The 24,892-nt window shown below is 52.0% G+C and overlaps 1 protein-coding gene across 34 annotated transcripts in view; it reads left to right on the top strand.

The window, feature by feature from the left end:
* Nucleotides 1-24,892, top strand: part of Nrxn2 (neurexin 2) — a 115,842-nt gene that overhangs the window by 47,007 nt on the left and 43,943 nt on the right. For 25 of the 34 annotated variants that reach the window (XR_015632866.1, NM_053846.2, XM_087575101.1 and 22 more), the window contains 5 exons: nucleotides 6,982-7,143; nucleotides 8,019-8,457; nucleotides 16,476-16,862; nucleotides 17,031-17,234; nucleotides 23,887-23,913. Coding sequence is in view for 33 of the 34 variants with exons in the window: in NM_053846.2 (NP_446298.2) it covers nucleotides 6,982-7,143; nucleotides 8,019-8,457; nucleotides 16,476-16,862; nucleotides 17,031-17,234; nucleotides 23,887-23,913 (1,219 nt within the window). In the remaining variant the exon portion in view is untranslated. The remainder of the gene's footprint in view (nucleotides 1-6,981; nucleotides 7,144-8,018; nucleotides 8,458-16,475; nucleotides 16,863-17,030; nucleotides 17,235-23,886; nucleotides 23,914-24,892) is intronic. The other 9 variants (XM_087575241.1, XM_087576169.1, XM_087575735.1 and 6 more) reach the window with 1 other exon arrangement.

Here is a 24,892-nt window from a genome sequence, read left to right on the forward strand (position 1 = left end):
GCTGGTGGGGCTGGCTCTTTGGTGCAGGTGCAATGCGTGACAGGCAGAAAGACAGAGAAACCGGTGGGAGGGCCTCATCCTCCTCCTCTTGCCTGCCTCAGAGTGTGTGCCCTCAGGCCCTGCAGTGTGAGATCCCATGGGATTCCCTCATGCCTGCCCAATTCCGGCTCCACGGCAGCCGGTTAGTCATTGCCTATTAATAATGCAGAGTGATTGAACACCAGGCCGAGGACCCTGCAGATGGACGTGTCTGCTCTCGTGGGGTGGGAGGGGTTTGGGGCAGCTGCCTGGCTTGCCTAGCCTGCCAGGTCTGCCTGGCTGGAAAGCCAGAAGGCAGGGAGGTATCAGAGCTGGACTGTCCAGGCTGAGAGGCCTGTTATGCCCCTCACCAGGCTCCACCTTGGAAGCCAAGTCAAGCCTTTGCTGACACTTTGGTGTGTGTGTTTTCCTTCACCCACAAAGGCTAGTGCTCGTGGCCAGTGCCTCCCAGCCACGGCCAGTCTAAGGCCTTGCGGCCTTGCGCAGGCTCCCCAGCTTCCCAGGGTTTAAATGGCTCTTGCCCTGAGCTCTGTACTAGCATTTCACAGGAGCTGCTCCTTCCGTTGCTGCCTTTCTGGGTTAGTTGCTACCTACTACACTGTTCTTCAGAACCTGCCATTATGAACTTTCTTTACTAGCTGACAAGATGCCCCACCTGCTTAAGACCCTTGCCACCAAGTCTGATAATCTGAGTTGTTTGCCAGAACAACACGCACGTGCACGCATGCACATACGCACGCACACGATGGACCCACGCACTATACATATGTATATATATGTATATATGCATATACATATGTATATATATATGTAATTTTAAAAAACTGTCTATTAAAAACAAAAAAAGAGCTTCCTCTTTATTGGACAGCCAACCTGTTACTCTGGGGACAGAGAGCTTAGATCAACCCAGCTGATCTATCCAAGTACCTCAGGGCGTGTACCACCCTAGGATTAGGAGCCAACAAACCTTCATTCAAGACTCCACAGAAAAATGCTTACCACAAGCACCCAGGCCAGAAAAGCTCACTTCCCCGAGCTCCCAGCAGGCTGAAGGTGTACCTGCCAGGCCTGTACAACAGATCAATCAAGGCAAGGTCCGTACTCTAGAAAGGAATTATAATTTCATTAAGCTCAATAAAGCGCTGGGCAATCCCCTCTGTTACCAGGGCAGGGGTGTTATGTGGAAAAGCGGTTCCCTTCCTGTCCCTCGGCAGACCCAGTGGAATTAGCATCTCTGGCCCCACTGGAGTTCCCATTGCAATCCTTAGTCAGGAACCAGCCTCAGAATAACTCCGTGAAACCTCAGAATACTTCAGGGATGTGGAGGAGGAGGGAAGACTAGGGGCTTACTTCAGTTGGTCCAGAAGCCAGCATTCAGCGCGGGTAAAGAAAGAACCTGCTAATTTCTGAGTCTGCAAGGTCCACACTTCCCTGCATCACCTTCACAAATAGGAGAGCAAATCCTCGTGTGACCTCAGAAGCCCCTTCAAACCCGCCCAAGGGACTGGCTCCTTTAGGCTCAGACTGAAGTTAAAAAATGGCTTTGGCAGGTTTCGATTCTCAGGCTATCCCTCATGGATGGCATGTAGTTTTGTGTTTGTTTTTCTAACTCACTTACTAGGTTCCTTAGTATGAGCGTTTCTCTTGGTGAGGAGAGTGGAAGGAGAAAAGGCTTGCCCAGATCACTCCACTGTTCGAGCACCATCAAGCTGATGAATGCTGGCTCTAAAGCTAATGCTGTTCATGCATACATTAGGGCCTCAAAATAGCTTTTGCATTTGGAGTTTCTTCAAAAATTTTTTACATTAAAATATCTATTTTTATTCTATATGTATAGGCATTTTGCCTGTATATATATCTCCACCATTCCCATGTTTGGAGCCCCAGGAGGTCAGAAGAGGCCAAATCCCCTTGAACTGGAGTTACAGATGGTTGTGAACTGCCCTGTGGGTGCCGGGAACTGAACCCTATCCTCTGTAAGAGCAGCGAGAGCTCATTATCACTGAGCCATCTCTCCAGCTATCCCCTCACCTTTTGAGATAGGGTCTGTCTCTCTCTTTCTCTAGTCCTGGCTGTTCTGACACTCACTGTTTAGATCAGGATGCCCTCAGTTTTACAGAGATTCCCGAGGGTCTGCCTCTCGAGTAAGTACTGGGTCTAAAGGCACGTGCCACCATGCCTGGCCTCCCTTTTTTTTCTTTTTACATTTTTATGCATTGAATCTATTCGTGTGTATAGGAAGCATGCCATGGTGTGTGTGCGAGCAGGCCAGAGGCCAATTTATAAGAGATGGTTTTCTTTTTCCAACATCTGGGTTTGGGATGAAGCTCAAGTTATTAGGTTTGGTGGCAAGCACCCTTAACAGTGGAGCCCGTCCCGCTATCCTCCTGGCGTACATTTTGAATTTCGTTTAAACTGATGATGCCTGGATTTTAGCACCCCACTTAGCAGATGGGGAAGCTGGGACCCTGAGAAAGCACCTCCCTTTGTACTACAGAGGGGTTGATCACTCACCAGATGCTTCACGGGAGACAAAGAGGAGGACCGGAAGTTATTTAGCCCTTTTAGAGATGAGAGTCAGAATGGCTAAACTCTTCTGGAAAGTGACAGCAAGTGACAAAAGTGAACCTGGTATTTCTGACCTGAACTTTTTCCCTCCTAAAACTCTTGAAGTCTGAGTTCAGGACTCACGGTAAAGCTGTGGATACTGCCTGTGGCCGAGACTGCCTGAGACACTAGGTGAGCTTAGCAGGGCTGCAGTCTCTCTCCACCAGAAGCTGCCTCTCCCTGTTTGCGGCTTCACCTCTGCCCATACTTCCCTAAAAGGCTGCTGGGAACTTTTTTTGTGGACTAGTTGTTCTTAGCCACGTGGATAAGCCTGTGGACCCTTGGAGAATATGATGACAGCAATGTGGTCTAACAGGAGACAAACGGCCCATTGGCTCAGTGTTACTTACAGCGTCACGGCTCAAGGAAGTCCACTCAGCCACCCACAAAGGATGTTTATAGCATCGTGAGCTGTGATCATGCTAGGCCCCTGGGGATGGCTCCTGATGGTGTTATGAGAGTTCCTTTTCTCTTTAGCCTTTCTTCCTGGGGCACAGTGGTTATGGGACACTTGTTCCATGTGGGTATATTTGTGGTTAGGGCTTGGATTCCCATCCTGCCTTCCTGCACTGAGGAAGAGGAGGGGCTGGCGGTTTCCTTCAGGATACTAGAGGCCCCTTGAACCCTGTTCCTGGAGAGTATGTAGTGATGAACCTAGGCTCATCTTCTGGGCAAATGACCCACTCATTCCTCTTGGCTTCCTCAGAACCCACTGTGTTGAGTGGGTTAATGTGGTTTGGTCCTAAATCCTCTGCTGTGTCCTGGGACCTAACTGTGGTCCTCAGGGCTTTGTGGAGAGGAGCCTTCTAGGATGTGGGGTGTGTGTGCATGTGTGTGTGTGTGTGTGTGTGTGTGTGTGTGTGTGTGTGATGTGTATGATGTGTGTGTATGTGTGCAGTGTGTGTGTGTGATGTGTGTGTGTGGTGTGTGTGTGTGTGATGTGTATGATGTGTGTGTATGTGTGCAGTGTGTGTGTGTGATGTGTGTGTGGTGTGTGTGTGTGATGTGTATGATGTGTGTGTATGTGTGCAGTGTGTGTGTGTGATGTGTATGATGTGTGTGTATGTGTGCAGTGTGTGTGATGTGTGTGTGTGTGTGTGTGTGTGTGTGTGTGTGAGAGAGAGAGAGAGAGAGAGAGAGAGAGAGAGAGAGAGAGAGAGAGAGAGAGATGTAGAGGGATGCGTGAGGAAGACGCTCAGGTCCGATGTTTCTTTCACTGTCAGTCCCTGAACATCTCTGACCCAGTGGTTGCTCGTCTCTCCTCTTCAGCGGAAGGAAGCTTCTTCCTGCATTCCACAGCTCTCTTGCCTCCATCTTTGCTCTTTCCCATCTCCCCTGCCCTGCATGCCTTCTCACCTACTGGCCGCTTTTCTCTCCTCGCCTGCTTGGACAGTGCCTGCTCCTCAACCCTGCTCTTCTAACCTGCATGGGTCCCAGCTGCAGTGGCTGTTCTGTGTGGCATGCTCTCCCTTCCTCCCCTCCTCCCCTGCTGGCCCCACCCCTTCAAGAAGCTTCATGGGGGGGGGTTGGGGGGCAGGGGCATCAAGAACCCCTGGGGTGGAGGGGGCAGGGGAATTATTCCCCTGTTTCCTGCTTTTACTAACGAACCTGCCATTTTTGTGTCTGGACTGATTTGTCTGAGGGAACAGTCGGGTTTTACTAATCTAAGTCATCTCCCTCCCTGCCTTCCCCAGACACCTTCCTCCAGTTCCTCTATCTCCACTTCCTCCTACCCACTGCCTCGTCCTCCACTCTCCCTCACCGTCTCCCCACCCACCTGGCTGATCCCTTCCTCAGCAAACCTGGGTGTTCCCTGCCTCCTGCTAGCTTGTCCCCAGCCATAGGTCAGGAGAGGGAGATCAAGGTCATCCTTTCCCAACGGTGCCCTCCATGATTGATCTGAATACAGACACCAGGCAAATTGAGATTCGCCCCAGCCTGGAAGGGAATTCAGGAGGATGTCTTGGGCCTCCACAGTCTGCTTCAAGTCAGACTCTTCTAAGTCAGTTAGGGTCAAGGAAGGGCAACCTTGATCTTGGCAAATGTAGTAGGATGAAGAGAGCCCATAGCAGGAGGGAGGGTCCAGGATGGCTTCGGAGGCCAAGGTCCAGGAGAGAAAGGAAGAGCAGCACTGCTGAGCATGCTCACTTGGGGGAGGCACTCTCACCGGTCTCAGGCTGCCGGGAGTTAGGTTTTCAGCTAGAGATCCAGCACTAGGTTACAAGGCTACTTGATGTAGACCTTTCATGACCATGTCTATGTGCCCTGGGTGGGGCTGAAGTTAGTGGGGATTCCAGGGACACAGTAAACCATGTTTGCTGGCAGCCTGATTGAGTTGAGTCCACTTAGGCTCAGGAACAGAATGGCAGTCCAGGTCAGTGTTTTAGGACAGCAGCAGGGGTCCTGGAGGAAGACAGTAGCCACATTGCCCTAGAGAGAGCCACTCACCTGCCTCACCTTCCCTGATGTACCCCACCCTTCCATTCCTATTCCTTCTTCCTTTCTCCAGCTCCCCTCTGCCCAGTCTAATCTCTAACCTTGTTTGCATGTTTTTGTGACTAACCTCTCTGACTGACCCTTCCCTTTTCTACCCAAACCCCCTCCCTAGATTCAGGACAAGGTGGAGGGGAGAAGAAATAAGTGATTATGACCAATGCTCCCCTCAAAACAAGACTCAAAAGTATTTAAACATCCCCCTCCCAAGACACCTGTCTCCTCCTGTCCTTGAACCCAGTCCTTTCTAGCACAAGGTTTGATGGCTTGCGGAGGCTGCTTCTTTAGTCTGTGCCCTGCTCAGCTCCACCTTCTTCACCACGAGGATCCAGCCAAGTACGGGGAGGGGCACTTTTGGGTACCCCTGTTCTTAGGAATTGTACCCCACCCCTTTGACAACAGAATACTAAAGACCAGGAGCTGGAAAATGGCTGGCGGTATGTTGCAGACTAGAGTAGGGGACATCATAGCGTGTGACTGGTAGGCCCCTACCTCAATACTTCACCTGTAAAGGGGCGGGGTACTTCTCAAACATATTTGGAGAGCAAGAAGGCCTCCAAGATGCAGCCTGTGGAAGTGCAGGGTGGGTTCTGCCCCTGAACCAGGTCTTTAATGGCTTCCTTGACTCTCATAAGCCACAGCCTCCTAGAAAGGAGCTACCATTGGCTCCTCCCCTTCAACCTTGCTGTGAATGAAACCTCCCAGAGCTCTTCAGGGGACTAAACCTTGCAGGGACCAGTGAACATTTGCTGAATTGCCCCAAAGGTAACGTCTGCCTCCACCAGCCCAGTGCACAGGACCTCTCTGAATACCAGGCACACCTCTGCTCTCAGCATCTTGCTTGATGAATTCTCCACCCTGGGAGGACGTTTCCTTAGGTTAGCCCTGGCCTCACGTTCCTAAGGGTAGAACAAGGGTAGGATCTACAGAGAAGGATGAAGGTGACCTGGGAAACGGCACAAGGCTGCTCCCTTTGGAAGCAAAGTAACCTGGCGGCTCGCCCAGGTGTATAATCTCAGCACAAGAGCAGGAGGTAGGAGGCGTAGGGTCAACGCCAGTTTAGGCTTTAGAGCAACTTCTAGACTAGCTTGCTTAGCTAGTTAGTTAGTTAGTTAGTTAGTTAGTTAGTTTTGGCTCAAAATATCAGAACACCTTTGATCTTGAGTGGTAGAGGTAAGGTCCAGCCCTGATAGAAATCATATAACTCCTGTCCTAAGACTAGCAGGCTACCTCTGCTGTTCCCCAAGAGCCAAGGCTGCAAGAACACAGCACCTAGACAGAGGGGCTAAAGTGAGTCTCAGCACTGCTACCTAGGAAGGAAGGAAGGAAGGAAGGAAGGAAGGAAGGAAGGAAGGAAGGAAGAGAGGGAGGAAGGAAAGAAGAAAGGAAGGAAGGGAGGAAGGGCTCTTTTCCCTTAGAAAGAGGCTGGGAAGCCACACGTGTGGCCACAGTGCTCCGTTGAGACAAAGCTGAGGGTGCAGCTTGCTCTCCCCACCTCTCTATGGGAGAATCTCCTAGTGCAGAGCACCTCCCTGGACTTGTTTCTTGAGCTTATCATGGTGAGCACCCCGTACCACCTTCAAGCTCTCTCACCTGAGAGCTTGGGCCATGGGTCGTGCAGGGCAGGCCTTAATTCACCCTGAAACCATCAAATCTTGTGCTGTTTCCTTTTCCCTCTTCCTCCTCTCTACCCCCCGCTGTTCCGCCTCCAAGACAAGCAGACATAAAAATGGGGGTCCCCCTCCCCCACTGCCCCCTGGTCCCTCCCTTGCCCGCCTGTGGCTCTTCCCAGGGCATTGATGCCGGTTGTCTCCTGTCTCTCCCCCTCCTCGGGCTGGGCAGGTGACCATCTCGGTGGACGGGATCCTGACCACCACAGGCTACACGCAGGAGGATTACACCATGCTGGGCTCTGATGACTTCTTCTACATTGGGGGCAGCCCCAACACAGCCGACCTGCCTGGCTCCCCTGTCAGCAACAACTTCATGGGCTGTCTCAAGGACGTGAGTAGGGCTGCTCTTGGCCAGCCTGCCCTGTGATTTAGTCTGCCCTGGCCTCTGTTCCTGTGGGTCTATAGTGGGGTGTAACCCTTCATCAAAGCCTAAAGCTATTGAATCAGGGTGAGGGGTGTCACCCATGTTTGTTTCTTTGGCCTTGGGACTTCCTCCCCTCTGAGGCTCTTCAGAGCCGTGGTCCACAGGGAAGGCTGGTAGGCACGGAGGCTGAAGGCCAAAGCACGTGCCTTCTTCATGTGTCTTCAGGCACATGTCTTCCCCTTACCATTTGACCTCATGAGTCGTCTGATGTGTAGATGAAGGGTTGTTTCCTACATCAGTCCTTGTACAGAACTCAGAATGAAGTTAGTCCATTAATAGACAGTGGGCGGGACCGGATGTCAGCTGACAGCACACATGCACCCATGGACTCTATCAGCACACTTCAACCAAGCGTGGTGTGCACGTGTACGGTCCCAGCACATGGGAGGTCCCACACATGGGAGGTAGAGGCAGGAGGGTACACTCAAGGCCATCCTTAGCTATAGAGTGAGTTTGAAGCCATCTTGAGCTTTGTGAAACTCAGTCTCAGAAAAGAGTGACGTAGCAACAGTTGCCTGCCTTTTTGTCATTGAGAATGACAGTTGAGCTGGACCTAGGAGCCCACAGAAGGAGCTTCCTGGCCAGCATGGGGCTGGACGACAGGACAGAGGCAGCAAGGGGAATGGGCAGCTTGAGGTCTGAGCCTTGTGGGCTGGTGGTGCTGAGCTTGGGGCCACCGGGATGGATGGGTGACGGCCCCTGGCAGCCAGGGAGGGGGGCCCTTGGTAGTCAGACCTAAGGTTGTTTCCGCTCCCTTACCCAGGCCCCTCTCCTCCTTACAGGTGGTCTACAAGAATAATGACTTCAAGCTGGAGCTATCTCGACTGGCTAAGGAAGGGGACCCGAAGATGAAGCTGCAGGGGGATTTGTCTTTCCGTTGTGAGGACGTGGCTGCCTTGGACCCTGTGACCTTCGAGAGTCCTGAGGCCTTTGTCGCACTGCCCCGCTGGAGCGCCAAGCGCACTGGTTCTATCTCCCTGGACTTCAGAACCACGGAGCCCAATGGGTTGCTGCTCTTCAGCCAGGGCCGGCGGGCTGGGGCCGGGGTAGGCAGCCACAGTTCCAGCCAGAGGGCCGACTACTTTGCCATGGAGCTATTGGATGGCTACCTCTATCTTCTGCTGGACATGGGCTCTGGGGGCATCAAGCTGCGGGCGTCCAGCCGCAAGGTCAACGACGGCGAATGGTGCCACGTGGACTTCCAGAGGGATGGGCGCAAAGGTCAGGAGGCCTCTGGACCCTCCCTTCCCCTGGTCACTCTTTTCTGCCTAACCACCCTCTCAAGTTTCATTTCCTGCTCCTTGCCTCTTCCCTCAGCCCTCCCTTGGCCCTTCTGTCATGGTGAGCTGGCAGAAGGCAGAGGGATCTGGAGTCATACTCCCTTCCTCCTTATGTGACAGGAACAATTAACCAAGGTCACTGTGGATGGGAGAGAGCATGTCTGGAATCACTGACATCTCTCCTAATGGAGAGATGTCTCAAAGCCAGGAGTGGTGGCCCGTGCCTGAGATCCCAGCATTCGGGAGGCAAAGGCAGGAGGAGCACCATAGACTCGAGGGCAGTTTGGGTTATACAGTGAGGTCTAGACCAGCAGGGCTGCATAGTGAGACATTGTCTCAACACAAACAAATTGGGTCTCCAACCACTGCTCCCTTTTATCCAGAGTCCTATTTTTTTAATTTATCAGGAAACAGCTGTCCCTTACTGCCTGGGAGGGTTGCTCCTAGAACCCCCCCCCCCCCAAAGACACCAAAATCCATGATGCTCCTCATAAAAAATGATGTAGTATTGTGTATCACCTGTACACATCCTCCTGGATAGCTTGTTATCTCTAGAGTCCTCAAAATACCTAATGGAAGGTAGATACTGGGGCTGGGGCTAGCACAATGCCTAGATTTCTGGCATGGTGCTGCTCTCCTGTAATCCCGGTACTAGGGAGATAGAGGCAGGAAGATCAAGAGTTCAAGGTCACCATCTTCAGGTACATAAAGAGTTTTAGGCTAGCTTTGGCCTTCTCAAGGCGGGTGTGTGTGTGTGTGTGTGTGTGTGTGTGTGTGTGTGTGTGGGAACATACCGCTACATAATAGTTACATAGTTTCATGGTGGTCATTATTAAGTGGTTTGGTGATACAACAGTATCTGTTTGTATTTAGTACAGACAATTCGTCTCTTAAGTATCTCCACCCCTGTTTGTTGAATGAATGCAGAGCCAGAGCACACAGAAGCTGCCTGGTTTTCTAAGCACTAACCGTGGGCTGACAGACTGTCCACCTCGTTCTGGCCATCAGAGATGCAGTAGTTAGGCCACCACACCTGCCTGGCCCTGAGGGTTTCGAACCGAGGAACAGCTGGCAGGTTGTAACTAGCCACACCCTGTGTCGCTTCCAGGGTCGGCTGACATTGGCTGCATTCAGAGTGGTATGGCTATGGGAGACTTTTCAGAACTTCTGTTGTTGTAGCCACCCTCTCCTCCACTGTTCCCCCTTGGCCTCCCTCTCTCAGGCTCCTGTTTTCTGCCTGCTAATTCCCATGTGCTTGCCTCCATCCTTGTTAAACCCAAGAAAGAGAATTGATACAAATGAGGCCTGACACATTATCCAATTTAAGTGCTTATCAATGTCAACTAAATTTTCTCATTCCTACAGCCGTCACCACTGCTGGCCTGTGAGTCAGGCAGTGACCTCCTCTGCTCACTGCCTGGGAGGAGGGGACTGCCAGGCTCCCAGAAGTGAGGCCATGCCATCATTTCCCACCCCACCCCCACCCCCGCCCTGGGCACGCCAGAGAAAGCCATGGGAAGGGACTTTAGCCTTTGGCTCTGCTTAATGACAGCACTGTGGGTCTTTGTGGATCTCTAGAGTTCCTTACAGATGGCCAGCCAGCCACCCAGGAACTTGGGGTAGCTGTTTAGACTTTTCCTTGTTTTCCTGTATCCCCACACCCCAGTGCTGACAATTGAAGCCTGCTTCTGCTGAGCCACACCCCAGATTCCTTTTTCCTGTGTTTTTGTATTTTTTTTTAAAAAAGATTTATTTATTTTATGTATATAAGTACACTGTCGCTGTCTTCAGACACACCAGAAGAGGGCATCAGATCCCATTACAGATGGTTGTGAACTACCATGTGGTTGCTGGGATTTGAACTCAGGACCCATGGAAGAGCAGTCAGAGCTTTTAACTGCTGAGCTATTTCTCCAGCCTATTTTTGTACTTTTTAATTGTGTTTTATGTGTTGCTTTTGAGCCACAACATATGTGTTGAGGTCCCAGGATACTCTAGGAGATGGTTCTGGCCTTCCACTTTCTGAGAAAGGATCTCTCTTGTTTCTGCTGTTTCCCACTGTAGCCCAGGCTAGCTGGCTTCTGGGCGATTGCCCTGTCTCCACCTCTCCTCTGACTATAGGGATACTGGGATCCTGGCCACACACTTCACTTCTTTTCTGTGGGTTTAGAGGATATAACTTGGGTTTTAAACCTTGCATCACCAGTGCCTTTGCACACAGACCTGACTCTGGGGTCCTTCGATATTGTCTTGCTTTTGTTTCTTTTTGAAATTGAGGCAAATTGCACATCACGCACATTTCCAGTCTTCGAGTCATTGCTCGTGATTGGGGCATTGATTACACTCGTGTTGCTGTGCAGCCCTCAGCGGGTCCAGGTGCAGTTTTCCTGTCTTCCCAAACTGAAGTCGTCTCTATGAAACATAAGCTCTCCTCTCTCTGGGCCCAGCCTCCGGCCACCATCTGTTTGAACCCTACAGCTCTGGAACTTTAGATGAGTGAAGTCATACAGCACTTGTCCTGTGTCTTCTTTCTCCATTTTCATGTACATTTACATGTTCCATGTACACGGTTGCCTGTGCGTAGAGGCACACATATGTGGGTGTACGTGCATGTGCAGATCTAAGGCTGACGATGGAAGAAACCATCCACTTCATTCACTGAAGTACGGTCTCTCAGTCGAACCCAGAGCTCACAGATATGGCCAGCCAGCTTGCTACCGGGATTCCTTGTCTCTGTCTTCTACAGTTGATGTTAGAGGTGGGCCAGCATACCCACCTAGCATTTCTGTGGTTTCTGGGAATTTGAACTCTGAGCCTCATACTTTAGCAGTAAACACATTAATCTCTGAGCCATCTCCCCAGCTTCTTTCTTTCTTCCTTCCTTCCTTCCTTCCTTCCTTCCTTCCTTCCTTCCTTCCTTCCTCTTAACAGAGGGTCTCACACATAGTCCCGTCTACTTTTGGAATAACTTTGGAATGGAGATCCTGTTAGAGTCATAGGCATGCACCACCATATCCTATCTGAATATTTGTCCTTTTAAAAAAATAACTCACTTACTCATTTTACTTTGCATGCACTGTTTTGCCTGTACGTATATCCTAGGCTGTTGAATCCCCTGGAACTAGAGTCACAGACATTCGTGAGCTGCCATGTAGATCCTGGGAATTGAACTGGGGTCCTCTGGAAGAGCAGCCAGTGCTTTTAACTGCTGAGCCATCTCTCCAGTCACTATATTTGTCTTCTTATGCCTGACTGTTTCAATGAGTAGAGTGTCTTTCAAGGTTCATCTGTGTTGTAGTGTGAGTCAGAACTCCCTTCCTCTCAAACACTGAGTAACACCCAGTGCCATGGCCACATCTCGTTTATCTGTTCTTCTGTCAATGAATGAGTCAGGTGACTCCTGTTTCGTACTGGGCAGTGACTCTGGAGCAGAGGTCAGAGTTCACCTCAGTTCCCTTTTCAGAACTCTTCCTTTCTTTCCTTCTTCCGCTCAGCACTCAGCTCTTGCTGAATCTTGCTGATTCCAGCAGTGAGCCAAAAGATGGGACACAAGCAGCTCTGGGGACTCTGGCCATAAACAGAGGGATGGCCACATTCGGAATCCTGTTAGGAGAGGGGTCCAGCAGCTGAGCAGGCCTCTGAAGAAAGTGATGCCTTGTCATGGGAGGACAGGTTTGGGGCCACAGTATTGAAGGGAACCTAGGGCTGGTGACATGGCTTAGCAGGTAAAGGCTCTTACTGATCAGGCCTGATGACCTGAGTTTGTTCCCATGGTAGAAGGAGAAATGATTCTTAAATGTTATCCTCTGACCTCCACATACGTACATCACACACACACATACACATACACACACCACACATCACACACGCACACATACACCACACACACACATCACACACACATACATCACACACACACCACACACATCACACACACACACCACACATACACACATATCACACATACATCACACACCACACACACCACACATACACACATATCACACATCACACACACACATACACCACACACACATCACACACATACATACACCACACTCATACATCACACACACACCACACACATCACACATCACACACACACACACATACACACACATCACACATCACACACACATACACCACACACACATATCACACATCTCACACACACACATACATACACATACATCACACACACATACATCACACACACATATCACACACACACACATCACACACACATACATCACACACACATCACACACACATATGTCACACATACATCACACACACACACACACACCCCCACACGCACACACACACACGTTAGGGTATGGAAACAGCAGCTCAGCAGGATGAGAGTTCGGGTCCCAGCACACACATCTGGAGGCTTACAACCACCTGTAACGTCAGCTCCAGGGATCCAACTCCTGCCTTTACCGGCATGTACACACACATATACATACGATAAATAGCACGACAGTTCTTTAAACATCAGCTTGGAGTTGCAGAAGACCTGTTTTGGCTCCCAGCATCCACATGGTGGCTCACATTCCTACATACATGCAGGCACATACACACATAAGATAAAGTAAATATTTAAAAGAACTGTACAAGGGAGCCTGGGAGGCCATCTCTCGTCTCTGGTCAGTAGGGTTTTGAGGGAGGGAGTGACTTCTGGTGGGGGCTGTGTCTGTAGAGGGGGTTTTGACGCTCCCATTTGTCCCCACCCCTGTCTCTGTGCTGATATCCAACCTCAGACCCTCCCTCTCACGATCCCTGCCATGTCGATGCCTGAGATGCCCAGTGGCTCCTCGAGAGCTCTGCTCTTACTCGTTTACACAGGATCTCACTATGTAGTCAGGTTGGCCTCAAACACGAAGCAGTCATTCTGTCTCTGCCTTCTGAGTGTTGGCATCACAGGTGTGAACCACCATACCTGACGCCGAGGAGTAGCCGTGCCGCCTCCCCTCCCCCTCCCCCTCCTCCTCCCCCTCCTCCTCCCCCTCCTGCTCTCCCTCCTCTTCCTCTTCCTCTTCCTCCTCCTCTTCCTCTTTTGTTCTTTTAAGAGTTTGTCAAAACTTGAAAAAGGAAAGCATGAAATAAAAATTTAAGGCTTTCAGGTGTAGTGACACTTGCCTTTAATGCCAGCATTTGGGAGACAGAAGTGGGTAGAGCTCTGTGAATTGAAGGCCAGCCTGGTCTACAAATTGGGTTATAGGCCAGTCAGGGCTGCACAGTAAGACCCAGTCTCAGTGTGTGTGTGTGTGTGTGTGTGTGTGCGCGCGCGCGTGTGTGTGTTGCTCAGTGGTTAAGAGTGTATACTGCTCATGTAGAAGCTTGTTTCTTACATCCCCATTGGTGAGTCAGCAGTCCTGCAGCTCCAGGAGTTGATGACAGTTTCTGCCTTCTGTGGGTGTCTGCATTCACAAATACATACTGCCATGCAGAAACACACACATACACATAATTAAAAAAATCTTAGGTCAGGCTTGGTGGTACATGCCTTTAGTCCTAGCACTAGAAGGAGGAGACAGTTTCAGGTAACCAGGGTTATAGAGTGAGACCCTATCTCAAGAAGAAAAAAAACTTTAACAGGTATGAACAAGCTAGGCACAGTGATACAAGCCCATGATCCCCACACTTGGGAGATGAAGTTGGTGGCTAAGAGGATCAGGGTCATCTTTGGGTACATAAAACCATTCTGAGATGGTGATACCCAGATTAAAAAGACAACCCCCCCCAAAAAACCTTCTGAACCAGCACAAGCAACAACCCCCTATCCCCCAAACCCCCCACCACACACATACCACACACACATACCCCACAGGCAGACAGACAGACACACACACACCACACAGACAGACACACACACACATACCATACAGGCAGACAGACAGATAAACAGACACACACACCACACAGGCAGACACACACACACACACACACACACACACACACACACACACACCATACAGGCAGGCAGACAGACAGACACACACCACACAGGCAGACAGACAGACACACACACCACACAGGCAGACAGACAGACAAACACACACACATACCACACAGACAGACACACACACACACCACACAGGCAGACAGACAGACAGACACACACACACCACACAGGCAGACAGACAGACAAACACACACACATACCACACAGGCAGACAGACACACACACACCATACAGGCAGACAGACAGACAGACAGGCAGACAGGCAGGCAGACACACACACACACACACACACACACACACACACGGGGAGATTCCAGTAAAGGCTTTGAATTTCCCACCAGATCCCAGATCTCTTTCTAATGTGAGCCCTGTCTCAATCTGTTTTCTGTGGCTGTAGCAGAACATCTGAGACTGGGCGTTTGTAAAGGAAAGTTTAGCTGGCTCACAATCACGGAGACTTTGAAGCCCAAGAGCATAGTTGTCAGTTTTCTGGGGAGGCTTTTGTACTGTCCTAACACAGAGCCAAACTGAAGGCGGGCATTCCCACACAAAGGAGACAAGAAGGAGCAGGTGCCTCACTGTTTTGTGTCCTGCTCTCCTGGGGGACCCACTCCTGAGCCTATCCTTGAAGGAAAGTCACAGCCAGTGACCTCATTGTTAAAGATCCCATGTCCCATGACTCCAGTAGCAGCCAAATCTCATCTTGAGTTTTGGAGAGAACAAACCATATTTAAACCACGCTAGCAGTCTTTCCTCCCAGAGAACTTTTCTAGCCTGCTGACTGGGGCCGCATGTCTGAAATTTTAGTGCTCTGAAGTCAGAGGCAAAGAGATTCCTACAAATTTGAGACTAGCCTGGGCTACACAGTGAGTCCTACACTAGCCTGAGCTACTACATAAGACTGCTTCCAGCATGAAATAAAGGGCTGGAGACAGTTCAGTGCTTAAGAGACTTATGCTTTTGCTAAGGACTGGAGTTTGGTTCTTAGCACCTATGTGCAGCAGCCCACAGCCTTGGGGAACTAGCTTCGGGGACTTCCTTTTCTAGCCTCTGTAGTACCCTCAGGCACACATGGACAGCAAACTGTCACAGATGCATAAGTAAAAATAAAGTCTTTTTTTTCTTTTTTAAAAGCAAAGCAAAAACAAAACCAACAGCTGTCAAAACCGAACAAAACAAAATGACTTTTCTAATCTAGGAGCTCTGGGCCCAGCTCCCTCCTGGCCCCCTGCCTGTATCCCAGGCCTATACAGCTGGCTTCCTGGTCTCCTGCTGGCCACAGAGCCAGATCCAGGAAGTGCTGTAGGGCTGAAGGGTGGAAAAGGCTGGATCTGGGGTCTTGTTGCTTACATAGGACTCAGATTGTGTCCCTCCTCTGCTGTGGTCCTTGGGTAGGTTCCCCAGTTTCTGTAAGCCTTATCTACTGGTTTAAAACTAGTAAGTAAAGGACTGGCTCCCCGGAGTGGCCGAGAGACTTCGGCGGTGTGTTTGAAGCAGTAGCTGCCTGGCGCACTGTTGTAAGAGCTGCTGGGTGTTTGCTTTGGGTAGAGGGCTTTGGACTCAATTGTTTCAGTCTCCTTCAGGTTTTCTGCCTCCAGCACCTGGTCCCAGAGGCTGGGCGGGGGTGGGGGAGGAATAACCCGGTGAATGATCTGACCCTTTTTTAGGGACAGGATTTTTGGGTGTGTCTGTCTCCTGTATAGTTTGGAGGTTTCTTTTATGTGGCTAGGAAGGGTCTGGACAGAGGTGGACAGCATGCTGGGCTGGGTATGGTTCTACATCTGGATTGCAAGTTCCTGGACTTATGGACTAGTTAGGTAGTTTGGGAAGAGTTAGTCAGCGAGGCTAGGCCCCAGGGCCAAGCCTGTTGCTCATTCTCCTGAACCTACTGTGGGGACCAGATGGAGGGGCCCTCAGGAGCAAATTCAAGACAACCCTGTCCAGACTGTGACTTCCCTCCACACTGAGGCCTGCTCTCCCTTGGTCCCCAGGCTCCATCTCTGTGAACAGCCGCAGTACACCATTCTTGGCCACAGGAGAGAGTGAGGTCCTGGACCTGGAGAGTGAGCTGTACCTGGGCGGTCTCCCTGAGGGGGGCCGAGTGGACCTGCCATTGCCTCCTGAGGTGTGGACAGCTGCTCTCCGGGCTGGCTACGTGGGCTGCGTGCGAGACCTCTTCATAGATGGACGGAGTCGAGATCTCCGGGGCCTGGCTGAGGCACAGGGAGCTGTGGGCGTTGCACCTTTCTGCTCTCGGGAGACCCTGAAGCAGTGTGCATCGGCCCCCTGTCGTAATGGTGGCATCTGTCGAGAGGGCTGGAACCGGTTCGTCTGTGATTGCATCGGGACTGGCTTTCTGGGTCGGGTCTGCGAGAGAGGTGAGGCTGGTCCTGTGTCCCTGTTTTTCCAACCCCATGCTTCCTTCCTCCTTAGAGTAACCCTCAGGCTGGCCCCCGGCTTTTCTCCTAGTAACGTCTCTCTTGTCTTTTCTCTTTCCTTTCCATGTTTTCTGTTTCCTTTGCCCCTCTTCTCCACTCCCGGGGCAGAGGCCACAGTCTTAAGCTATGATGGCTCCATGTACATGAAGATCATGCTGCCCAATGCCATGCACACGGAAGCAGAGGATGTGTCCCTGCGATTCATGTCCCAGAGGGCTTATGGACTCATGATGGCCACCACCTCTAGGGAGTCGGCCGACACTCTGCGTCTCGAGCTGGACGGGGGGCAGATGAAGCTCACAGTCAACCTCGGTAACCACCCTGTCCCAGGCCTCCTGGCCTCTCCCTGGCCTGCCTCCGACCTACACTCCCCTCTGTCTGGAGAAGCTGGTGGTGGCACTAGCCAGAGGTGACCCCGGCAGCTTGGAGATAGGTAGTGACATCCCGAGCGGGAGCGCCCGAGGGCTCTCTGTGGAGGAGACACAACCTAGAGCCGTGCTCTGCGGTTGACCATCCTGTGGCCTGGTGGCCCAGAACACAGCCACATACCTGTCAGAATGCGTCTGAGTGTGATAACTGTCTTCCCAAGTCACTCCCATGGAGTGCTGTGTGTTTGTGCACACACAAGATGGCGCCCACTCACCCTTGCTTGTCGGCACATTTGCTTGCTCATTCACTGGCTCATTCATTGTGGAGTTGCCTGCTGACACCTGCTAGGACAAGCCCATGCTCAGCGCAGCCCAGTGGCATGCAGCCACCCTCAGCTTAGATTAGGTGCTGAGTACAGGTTCCTGGGTGTACTCTGGACACGAGAACTACTCCACACTTGTCTAGCATCTCGTGTGCTTGGCTGAGCCCCATAGGAGGGAGATCCATGGCTGTTCTGGGAGGAGACCAGTTCACCAAGCAGGCATTGCTCCCCTTGTCTTGCAGACTATGAAACTTTTTTCTGGAGACCGAGTCTCACTATGTAGACCAGGCTGGCTTTGAACTCACAGAGATCCACCCGCCCTGCCTCCTGAATGCTAAGTAAGATTAAAGGTGTGAACCACCACTCTTGGCCCAGTTATGAAATTTTTATGTTGGTTTGGCCAACGCAACAAAGCTAGGAATGGCTGGGGGAGGTGCCTGTGCCAAACCCAGGCCATGGGCTGTAACGTTCAGAGTTTTGGGTGGGGTTGTCAGGCTGCTGGGCCTCTCCATCAGTCTACTCACTGTCTCTGTTGCTGCCCATGGGCAAGAACAGGCCTTGCCTGCACATCTCCAGGGGCATGGGGATAACACTCTCATGTTATCCTCTTAGGTTATTGCAGGCCATGGTTTTTTGAGAGCAAAAGTTACTCATTTGTCTGGTTTCAAAGGGACTTGTTATGAAGGCCAGGTCAGGAACCAGAGCCAGGAGGGTTCCTCACAGACTGCAGTGCAGGACACCCCGAGCAAAGAGGCCCTACAGCATTCAGGCTGCTGATGCATCTGTCCACCGCATGTCATGAAAGTGCCCCAGCCAAGGCCTGCCCCATAGAAGCCTTCAAGCCCCAGAGTCTAAGCAGAGCACTGTGTGTTCTGGTCACAGGGGAGGAGTGCTCCCCAGAACAGAGCTTTGAGCTTTTAAACGTGGACCTGGACTCTCATCCTAACCTTGATCTCCAGAGCATTTCTGGGGTAGATCACGGACTCCAGGGACCTTGTCTAGATACTTGTGCTGGCTCCACCCATTGTCCTCCTGGCCTTTGTGCTCTTTGGTTGGGAATTTGCTGAGAGGCAGGAGCTGGGAGAAGAATGGGTGACAGGGCCTCGAGATGATTTGCTGTTCCTCCAGCTCTGCCCTGACCCACAGTCACAGCTCACTGAATGGGCGGCAGATGACAGCTTAGCCAGGGGGCACAACAGACGTTGTCCTCCCACCTCAACTATGCCCCTGACACTGTCCTAGAAAGAAGGTCCTGCCCAGAGCCTCATGTGTCATTGTGGCTTTCCCAGTCTTTAGGCTGGGCACACAGCACATGGTCCCCTCCTTTTGCTGGGTATAAGCTTGACCTCCCATGGCTAAGCACTAGGCTCTACTCTGTTTTGTGGGACAGAGCAGGAGAAGCCTGGAGCTTTTGATCCTCAGAGAAGACATGTTTCTGACCTCTCTGGACTGTTTTCAATCCTGTGGGAAGAAGCCGGAGTTTCTTTAGACAAGAGATGGCATTCTTGGCCAGGAAAACTTACCTAGTGGACCCTGGGGACATAACTCTCAGGATTTGGCCTTCTTCTTCCAGGCTTGCCTTTCTGTCTGTGTCTCACGAATCTCAGAAGTCAGAACACGATCCAGAGAGATCTAGTTTTGATGTCTCAGACTGATGACAGCCAGCAACAACCTCTGCCCTACCCCCATGGCTGTGCCCCTCCCCCATCTGCAGAGACATGGGCTCTGAGAGCTAATCTCTCTCTCTCTCTCTCTCTCTCTCTCTCTCTCTCTCTCTCTCTCTCTCTCCTCTCTCTCTCTCGCTTCGCTCATGACCAAGCCGAGAGCAGACGCTTGGTGCAGACACAGCTGTGTGCAGAGTCCACTTGATGTGAGCGCACAGAGGTGTGTAGGCACCAAATACACCAAATGCACTCAGGATGGCACTTTAGCCTGGGAGAGGGACCCAAGCTGGAGTCCAGTTCAGGAGGTTGCTTCCGTGTAGCATTACCAGTTCATCCCAAAAGTCCTTATCCCCCATCCCGTGAACCACCCAGGGCCTGCCGTGTTCCAGATAGGCAGCAGCATGGAGGTTGGACTGGACTTGCGGCTAAGCAGCTAGAGCAGTGGTCCTCAACCTTCTTAACGCTGAGACCCTTTAATACAGTTAATTCCTCATGTTGTGGTGACCCCCAACTGTAAAAATATTTTTGTTGCTACTTTTGTATTTTTGCTACTTTGGGTTATAATGTAGATACCTGTTTCCCTATGGCCTTAGGCGACTCCCATGAAAGGGTCATTCAATCCTGAGGGGGTCACGACCCTCAGGTTGAGAACCACTGAACTGGAGGTTTATTGCCTCTATGTAGGCGCTGGAGACACAAGCTGTCTCTGCCCAGCTGTCCAGCCTGGAGCTGAGGTGGGAAGAGCTCTGGGCTTGGGGCCAGAAGATTCAGGGTCTGACTCTGGTAGTTTTTAATGACTTGGTAAGTTAATTCCCTTCTCTAAGCCTGCTCCTCACCCCCAACCCTGTTTAAAATGGGGCTAAGAATCTTCACCCAAGGGCCCAAAGAATCAGCTTAGCTGGTAAAATGTCTTGCAAGCATAAAGACCTGGATTCCAGCTTGGGAAGCAAAGACAGGAAGACCTCCAGGCTTACTGGCCAGCTAGCATAGCCTAATTGGTGATCACAGTGAGACACTGAGGCTGACCTCAGTGCAGCATCCACATACACGCCAGTGTGGCAGGCACTGGAAGAGGGGGAGGGAGCTGGCTGCAGGGCTCGCTTCCACAGAGCATCATCAGGCTCCAGACAGGCCAACCTCAGAGTTCCCACTCTGTTCCTCATCCCATGAACCACTCAGGGCCTCTCAGGCTCCAGACAGGCAGCACATGAAGGCCGTAAGTACTGGGCTGGACTCAATGCTAAGGAACTAGAGATTTGTCTCTGACTTGTGACCTGTGTCTACAAGCAGTGAGGCCAGAGGTTCAACAAGTAGCCACACAGTTCAGCAGGCTCCCAGGAAAGAAAACTCAGAGCTGGGCCTGAAGGAGCAGCAGAGGTACCAGAGAAGGCCCTGGTAGAATGGGCCTTCTGGAATGGTCTCCTGAGATGGGAAACCTGTTACTTACGAGAGGGCCAGCTGGGTGGTGGTGGCAGTGGCCCAAGCCTTGAATCCCAACACTCGGGAGGCAGATGTAGACAGATCTCGGTGAGTTCAAGGTCAGCCTGATCTACAGAGGGAGTTTATGAGAGCCAAAGCTACACGGAGAAACTCTGTCTCAACAGAACACAACAAGACAAACAAACAAAAAAACAACAGCCAAAAAACGAGAGGGCGGGAAAGGCTCTTTGCAGACAGAGGATCAGGAGGACTGAAGAGCCGCCTCCCCCAGCAGCTCCACCTCTGAGCAAGCCATGAGTCCCAGGCAAGGGAGCTGGTCTCTGCCTCTAGGAATGCTAGCGCCCCCTGGATTCTTGGCCCTCTTGCAGGGTGGCCTGTTCCTTGCCACCTACCCTGGGTCTGGCCTCTCCCCAGAAAGTGCCATGATATCTCCATGAAGGGCATAGTCTGAGCCACAGGGGGTCCCCTCCTTCAGCCCTGACCCATTTCCTGCTTTCCGTTCAGAAGCTGCTGGGGTCCAGAGATGCTCACCTCTGAGATGGACATTCTTGTCCTTGGGCTGTTCTCTCTTAGTGTCCTCGGGCCCTTCTCAAAGTTCCCTTTGCTCCTAAGTTCTCACTGGCTTTGTCCTCGTGGGCCTTTCTCATGTTTTAAGTCACAGGAATACACATGGCATCTCAGAACCCTTTTAGCTCCTGGGGCCTCGAGAGCTCACTGCCTTCCCACCAGGGGCTGGACAGTGACTCTCTATAGTCTGGGAGTCTGAATGAAGATGGTATGGACAAGCGCTCTGTGCCGATGCCTCTTGAGAGATGTGGCTGTGTGTTTTGAGGGTCTTTGAATGGAGCTGGAAACTCTAGGTCTCCACCCCACCCCCAGCCCTGGAAGTGAGTTGGACCAAACCAGGAACAACAGCCTTTCCCTTCATTTTTCTCTATGTGGAGTGTTTCCCCTTCATCCCATCCCGTCCCCTCTCCTCCTCTCCCTGCCCCCTTCTTCACTTCTTCCCTCCCTTCCCCTCCCCCTCCCTTCCCCTCCCTTCCTGCTCCCCTCCCCTCACCCCCTTCCCCTCTTCCTGCTCCCCTCCCCTTCCCCTCCCCTCCCTCCCCCTTCCTTCCTCTCCCCTCCCCTTCCCTCCCTTCCCATGCTCACACCATCAGCCCAATCTTTATGTCTAGCATAGCATGCCCACCCATTCTCAGCTCTTGAGGCACTGGCTACTGGCTACTGGGGTACTGATTATCACGCTCTGAACAGCATTTTGGGGAATATGTAATGGAAGGGTGGCTTTCTCCAGCCGGCTCTATCCCTGCTTTCCTTGGGGAGGGCCCTGTCCCCTGGATACCCATCTTGAAGGAGGCCCTTGAGGGGCATCACTGCAGGGTAGGCTGGAATTGTCACCTCTTCTCTGGACAGATGGACACCCAACACACCTTGTATATCTTCTCCTCGGGACAGGAAAGTCGAGCTCTTCACTTGGCTCTGTTCCCTTACAGGAGACTGACCTGCACTTCCAGCCCCTTTTTTCTTTTTTGGACCCTTCATTGGTGAAGACTCTGCTGGCTTGGAGAGAGCCTCTGGGACCTGACTCCAGGGCCTGGCACCCTTACCCCCTCACCCTTACCAGCCTCCTTCCTCTGTTCCTGGTTCTTCCTCTTTTTTCTCTACCCTTTCTCAGGCTCCTTCCCCTCTCTGTGACCCCTTACTTCCTCTGCCTGTCCTTCGACCTTCCACTGCTCCTTGGGTGCCCAGGCTGTGGCTCAGGGTCCCTGCTGCTCCTCCCACTCTGCTGTGGTTGACAACGCGTGTGGAGCTCAGCTGTACTGCCCCAGGGCCCATGCCCCTCAGAGCCACAGTGGGTGTTTGTTTACCACCATTGCAGGAACCTTCCAAGGCCCGAGGGATGCCAGGTGCATCCTGGGCCATGGGGCACTGGGCAGAAATTGTGTGAAGAACCCACAGGAGTCCAGGGTTAGAGGCTATCTACTCTCTGACAGGCCAGGGCCAGACCAGGGCACATCTGTAAACTCTAGTCTCTCAGCAGTGAGGAAGAGATGCCCAGGCTCAGAGAAGTCTGTCTGAAGTCACTCAGTGAGTATGTATAGGACTGAGGCAAGGACCCAGCACCCACACTCATACCTCCACTCCCCAGCCCCAGGCAGTCAGTCCCCCCCCCAGGGTTTTGGGTTAATGAAGGAGTATGGCACCCTAAGGGCATTTCAAATGTCAAATGACCCAAGGCTTTGTCTCCTTGAAAGAGCAGACTCCCACCACCAAGGGCTGATCAGAGGCTCCTACTGGCCTGGGATGTTGGCTCTGTGTAGGCACGGGTTTTCTAACCATGAGAAACCCTTCCAGCTTTGCAATTGGGGGACAGCAATGCCAAGCTCAGGGCAGGATTGGGGGAGGGGTCTTTATTTATCAGTGACTTGCATTGTGCCTAGAAGTCACATTCTGCAGATTTTGGTGTCCCTATCCAAGGCCTTGGCTCCTTCTTAGAAAAATTAACAGAATACTAGTCCTTCAGGGTGGAGGAGTTTTTTGACTCCTCGTAGCAGCTCGGTGCCCCCCAGGGCAGGGACAGGTAGAAGGAAGGTTTCTGTTCAGGTGGTGCTGGCCTCTGGGGCTTTGGGAGGTTTGTGGCCTTAGGAAGGGGGCCCTGGGGCAGACCCCTCTTTTGAGCTCAGAGCTTGAGGAGTGACTGTCACACCTGAGCTCTAAACAGGGTGTCGTCCCAGAGCGGGGGATGCAGGGACCCTGGCCTTCCTTACCCATCTCCCTCCCAGTGATTGGGTAGATGTGGGGTCGGTCAAGCCCTCATCCCCTGTCTCCCCTGTACGGCTGAGATTGCCAAGGTGCCCGTCTCCCTTAGACGTTGAGAGGCCTGGGCCCCTCCAGAAGGGGAACACAGCCCTTTTCCCACCACCTGACTGCCCAGCCTCTTGGCTCTAGGGAGGGTTGGAGCCCTCTTGAGGGCATGAAGGATGAGGGTCCAGCTGAGGAAGGGGAGAAGGCACCTGGGCACGCGTGGTCCCCAGAAAGTGGCCCTAGGGGGGAATCCCTGCCTGCAGATACCCCTCCCTGTGAAGGATGTAAAAAAAATACACACAAAACCTTGTTTTTGCCTTTTTTTCTCCCTTCCCCTCTGCCCACCCCATGGCCCCCCCAGACTGCCTGCGCGTCGGCTGCGCACCCAGTAAGTGGCTTGCCTCTTCTTCTGCAGAGACCCGAGAGGTCTGGGAGGCTGGACATTGGGGTTTAGGGAGAAAGGGGTGGAGGGTGGGGGAGGCATAATTTCATTATTGGCTTGTGAATTGGCGAGGCCCGCGGGGAGGGGAACAGGTATAGTGGTAGGATGGGGACTTGTGGAGGGCAGGATGGACAAAACGAACCAGAACCAGGAAGAGGTATTTGGTAAGGATACTCAAGAATTCTGGGAAAGGACAGTTCTGAGGGCAGGACAGTAGCAGGAGGAAGAAATCTGGAGCAGGCTGCACCTGCTGCAAGAACACAAAATCTGGAGACTTAATGCTGCATATCCACCAGTGGCCACAAGGGGGCAGGCGAAGTACATGGGAAAGACGATTTGGGTAGGAGGGGGTAGGGGCGTTCTCAGAGCCTCCAAGTCTAAGTAGTAATGCCTGAGTCTGCAGAGTTCCTGCCAAGCTCGGTTGTCAGTGAGGGCAGTAAGCAGGAATTAGAAGGGAAGCCAATGTAGACAGGTCCAGGTCTCTCTGTCACTGAGCTAGGCGCTCAGCCTCAGTTTCTGCAAGGCGTGCCTCGCAGTCAGATTACCTAAACGGGGATGTGAACATGGAAGGCACAGTAGAGAGTTTGTGTGCTCTGGGTCACTTCTTTTACATAGTTGTGTCACAGCGTGTGCGCACACCTGAGGCCCTTTAAGGCCAGCACCCCGAACCCCAGGCAGACAGCGTAAGGGACCCAGGGGTAGCCCAGAGGCGCTGCAAAACCCAGCAACACCCGACAGATGTGTATGTCGACAACCATATGTCAATCAACTGTCAATAAATGGTCACGGATTCCAAGAGACAGAACATGTCTGCCCACGCAGGCTCTTTGAGCGCTGTGTAGGGATAGCAGTTTCAGGGTGTAGAGTTAAACAGGAATATACTGGAAGGTCACAATGGGTCCAAGCTGGCTTGTACACGGGGAAG

Source organism: Rattus norvegicus, chromosome 1 (assembly GCF_021556685.1).
Source record: "Rattus norvegicus strain SHRSP/BbbUtx chromosome 1, alternate assembly SHRSP_T2T, whole genome shotgun sequence".
Lineage (NCBI taxonomy): Eukaryota > Metazoa > Chordata > Mammalia > Rodentia > Muridae > Rattus > Rattus norvegicus.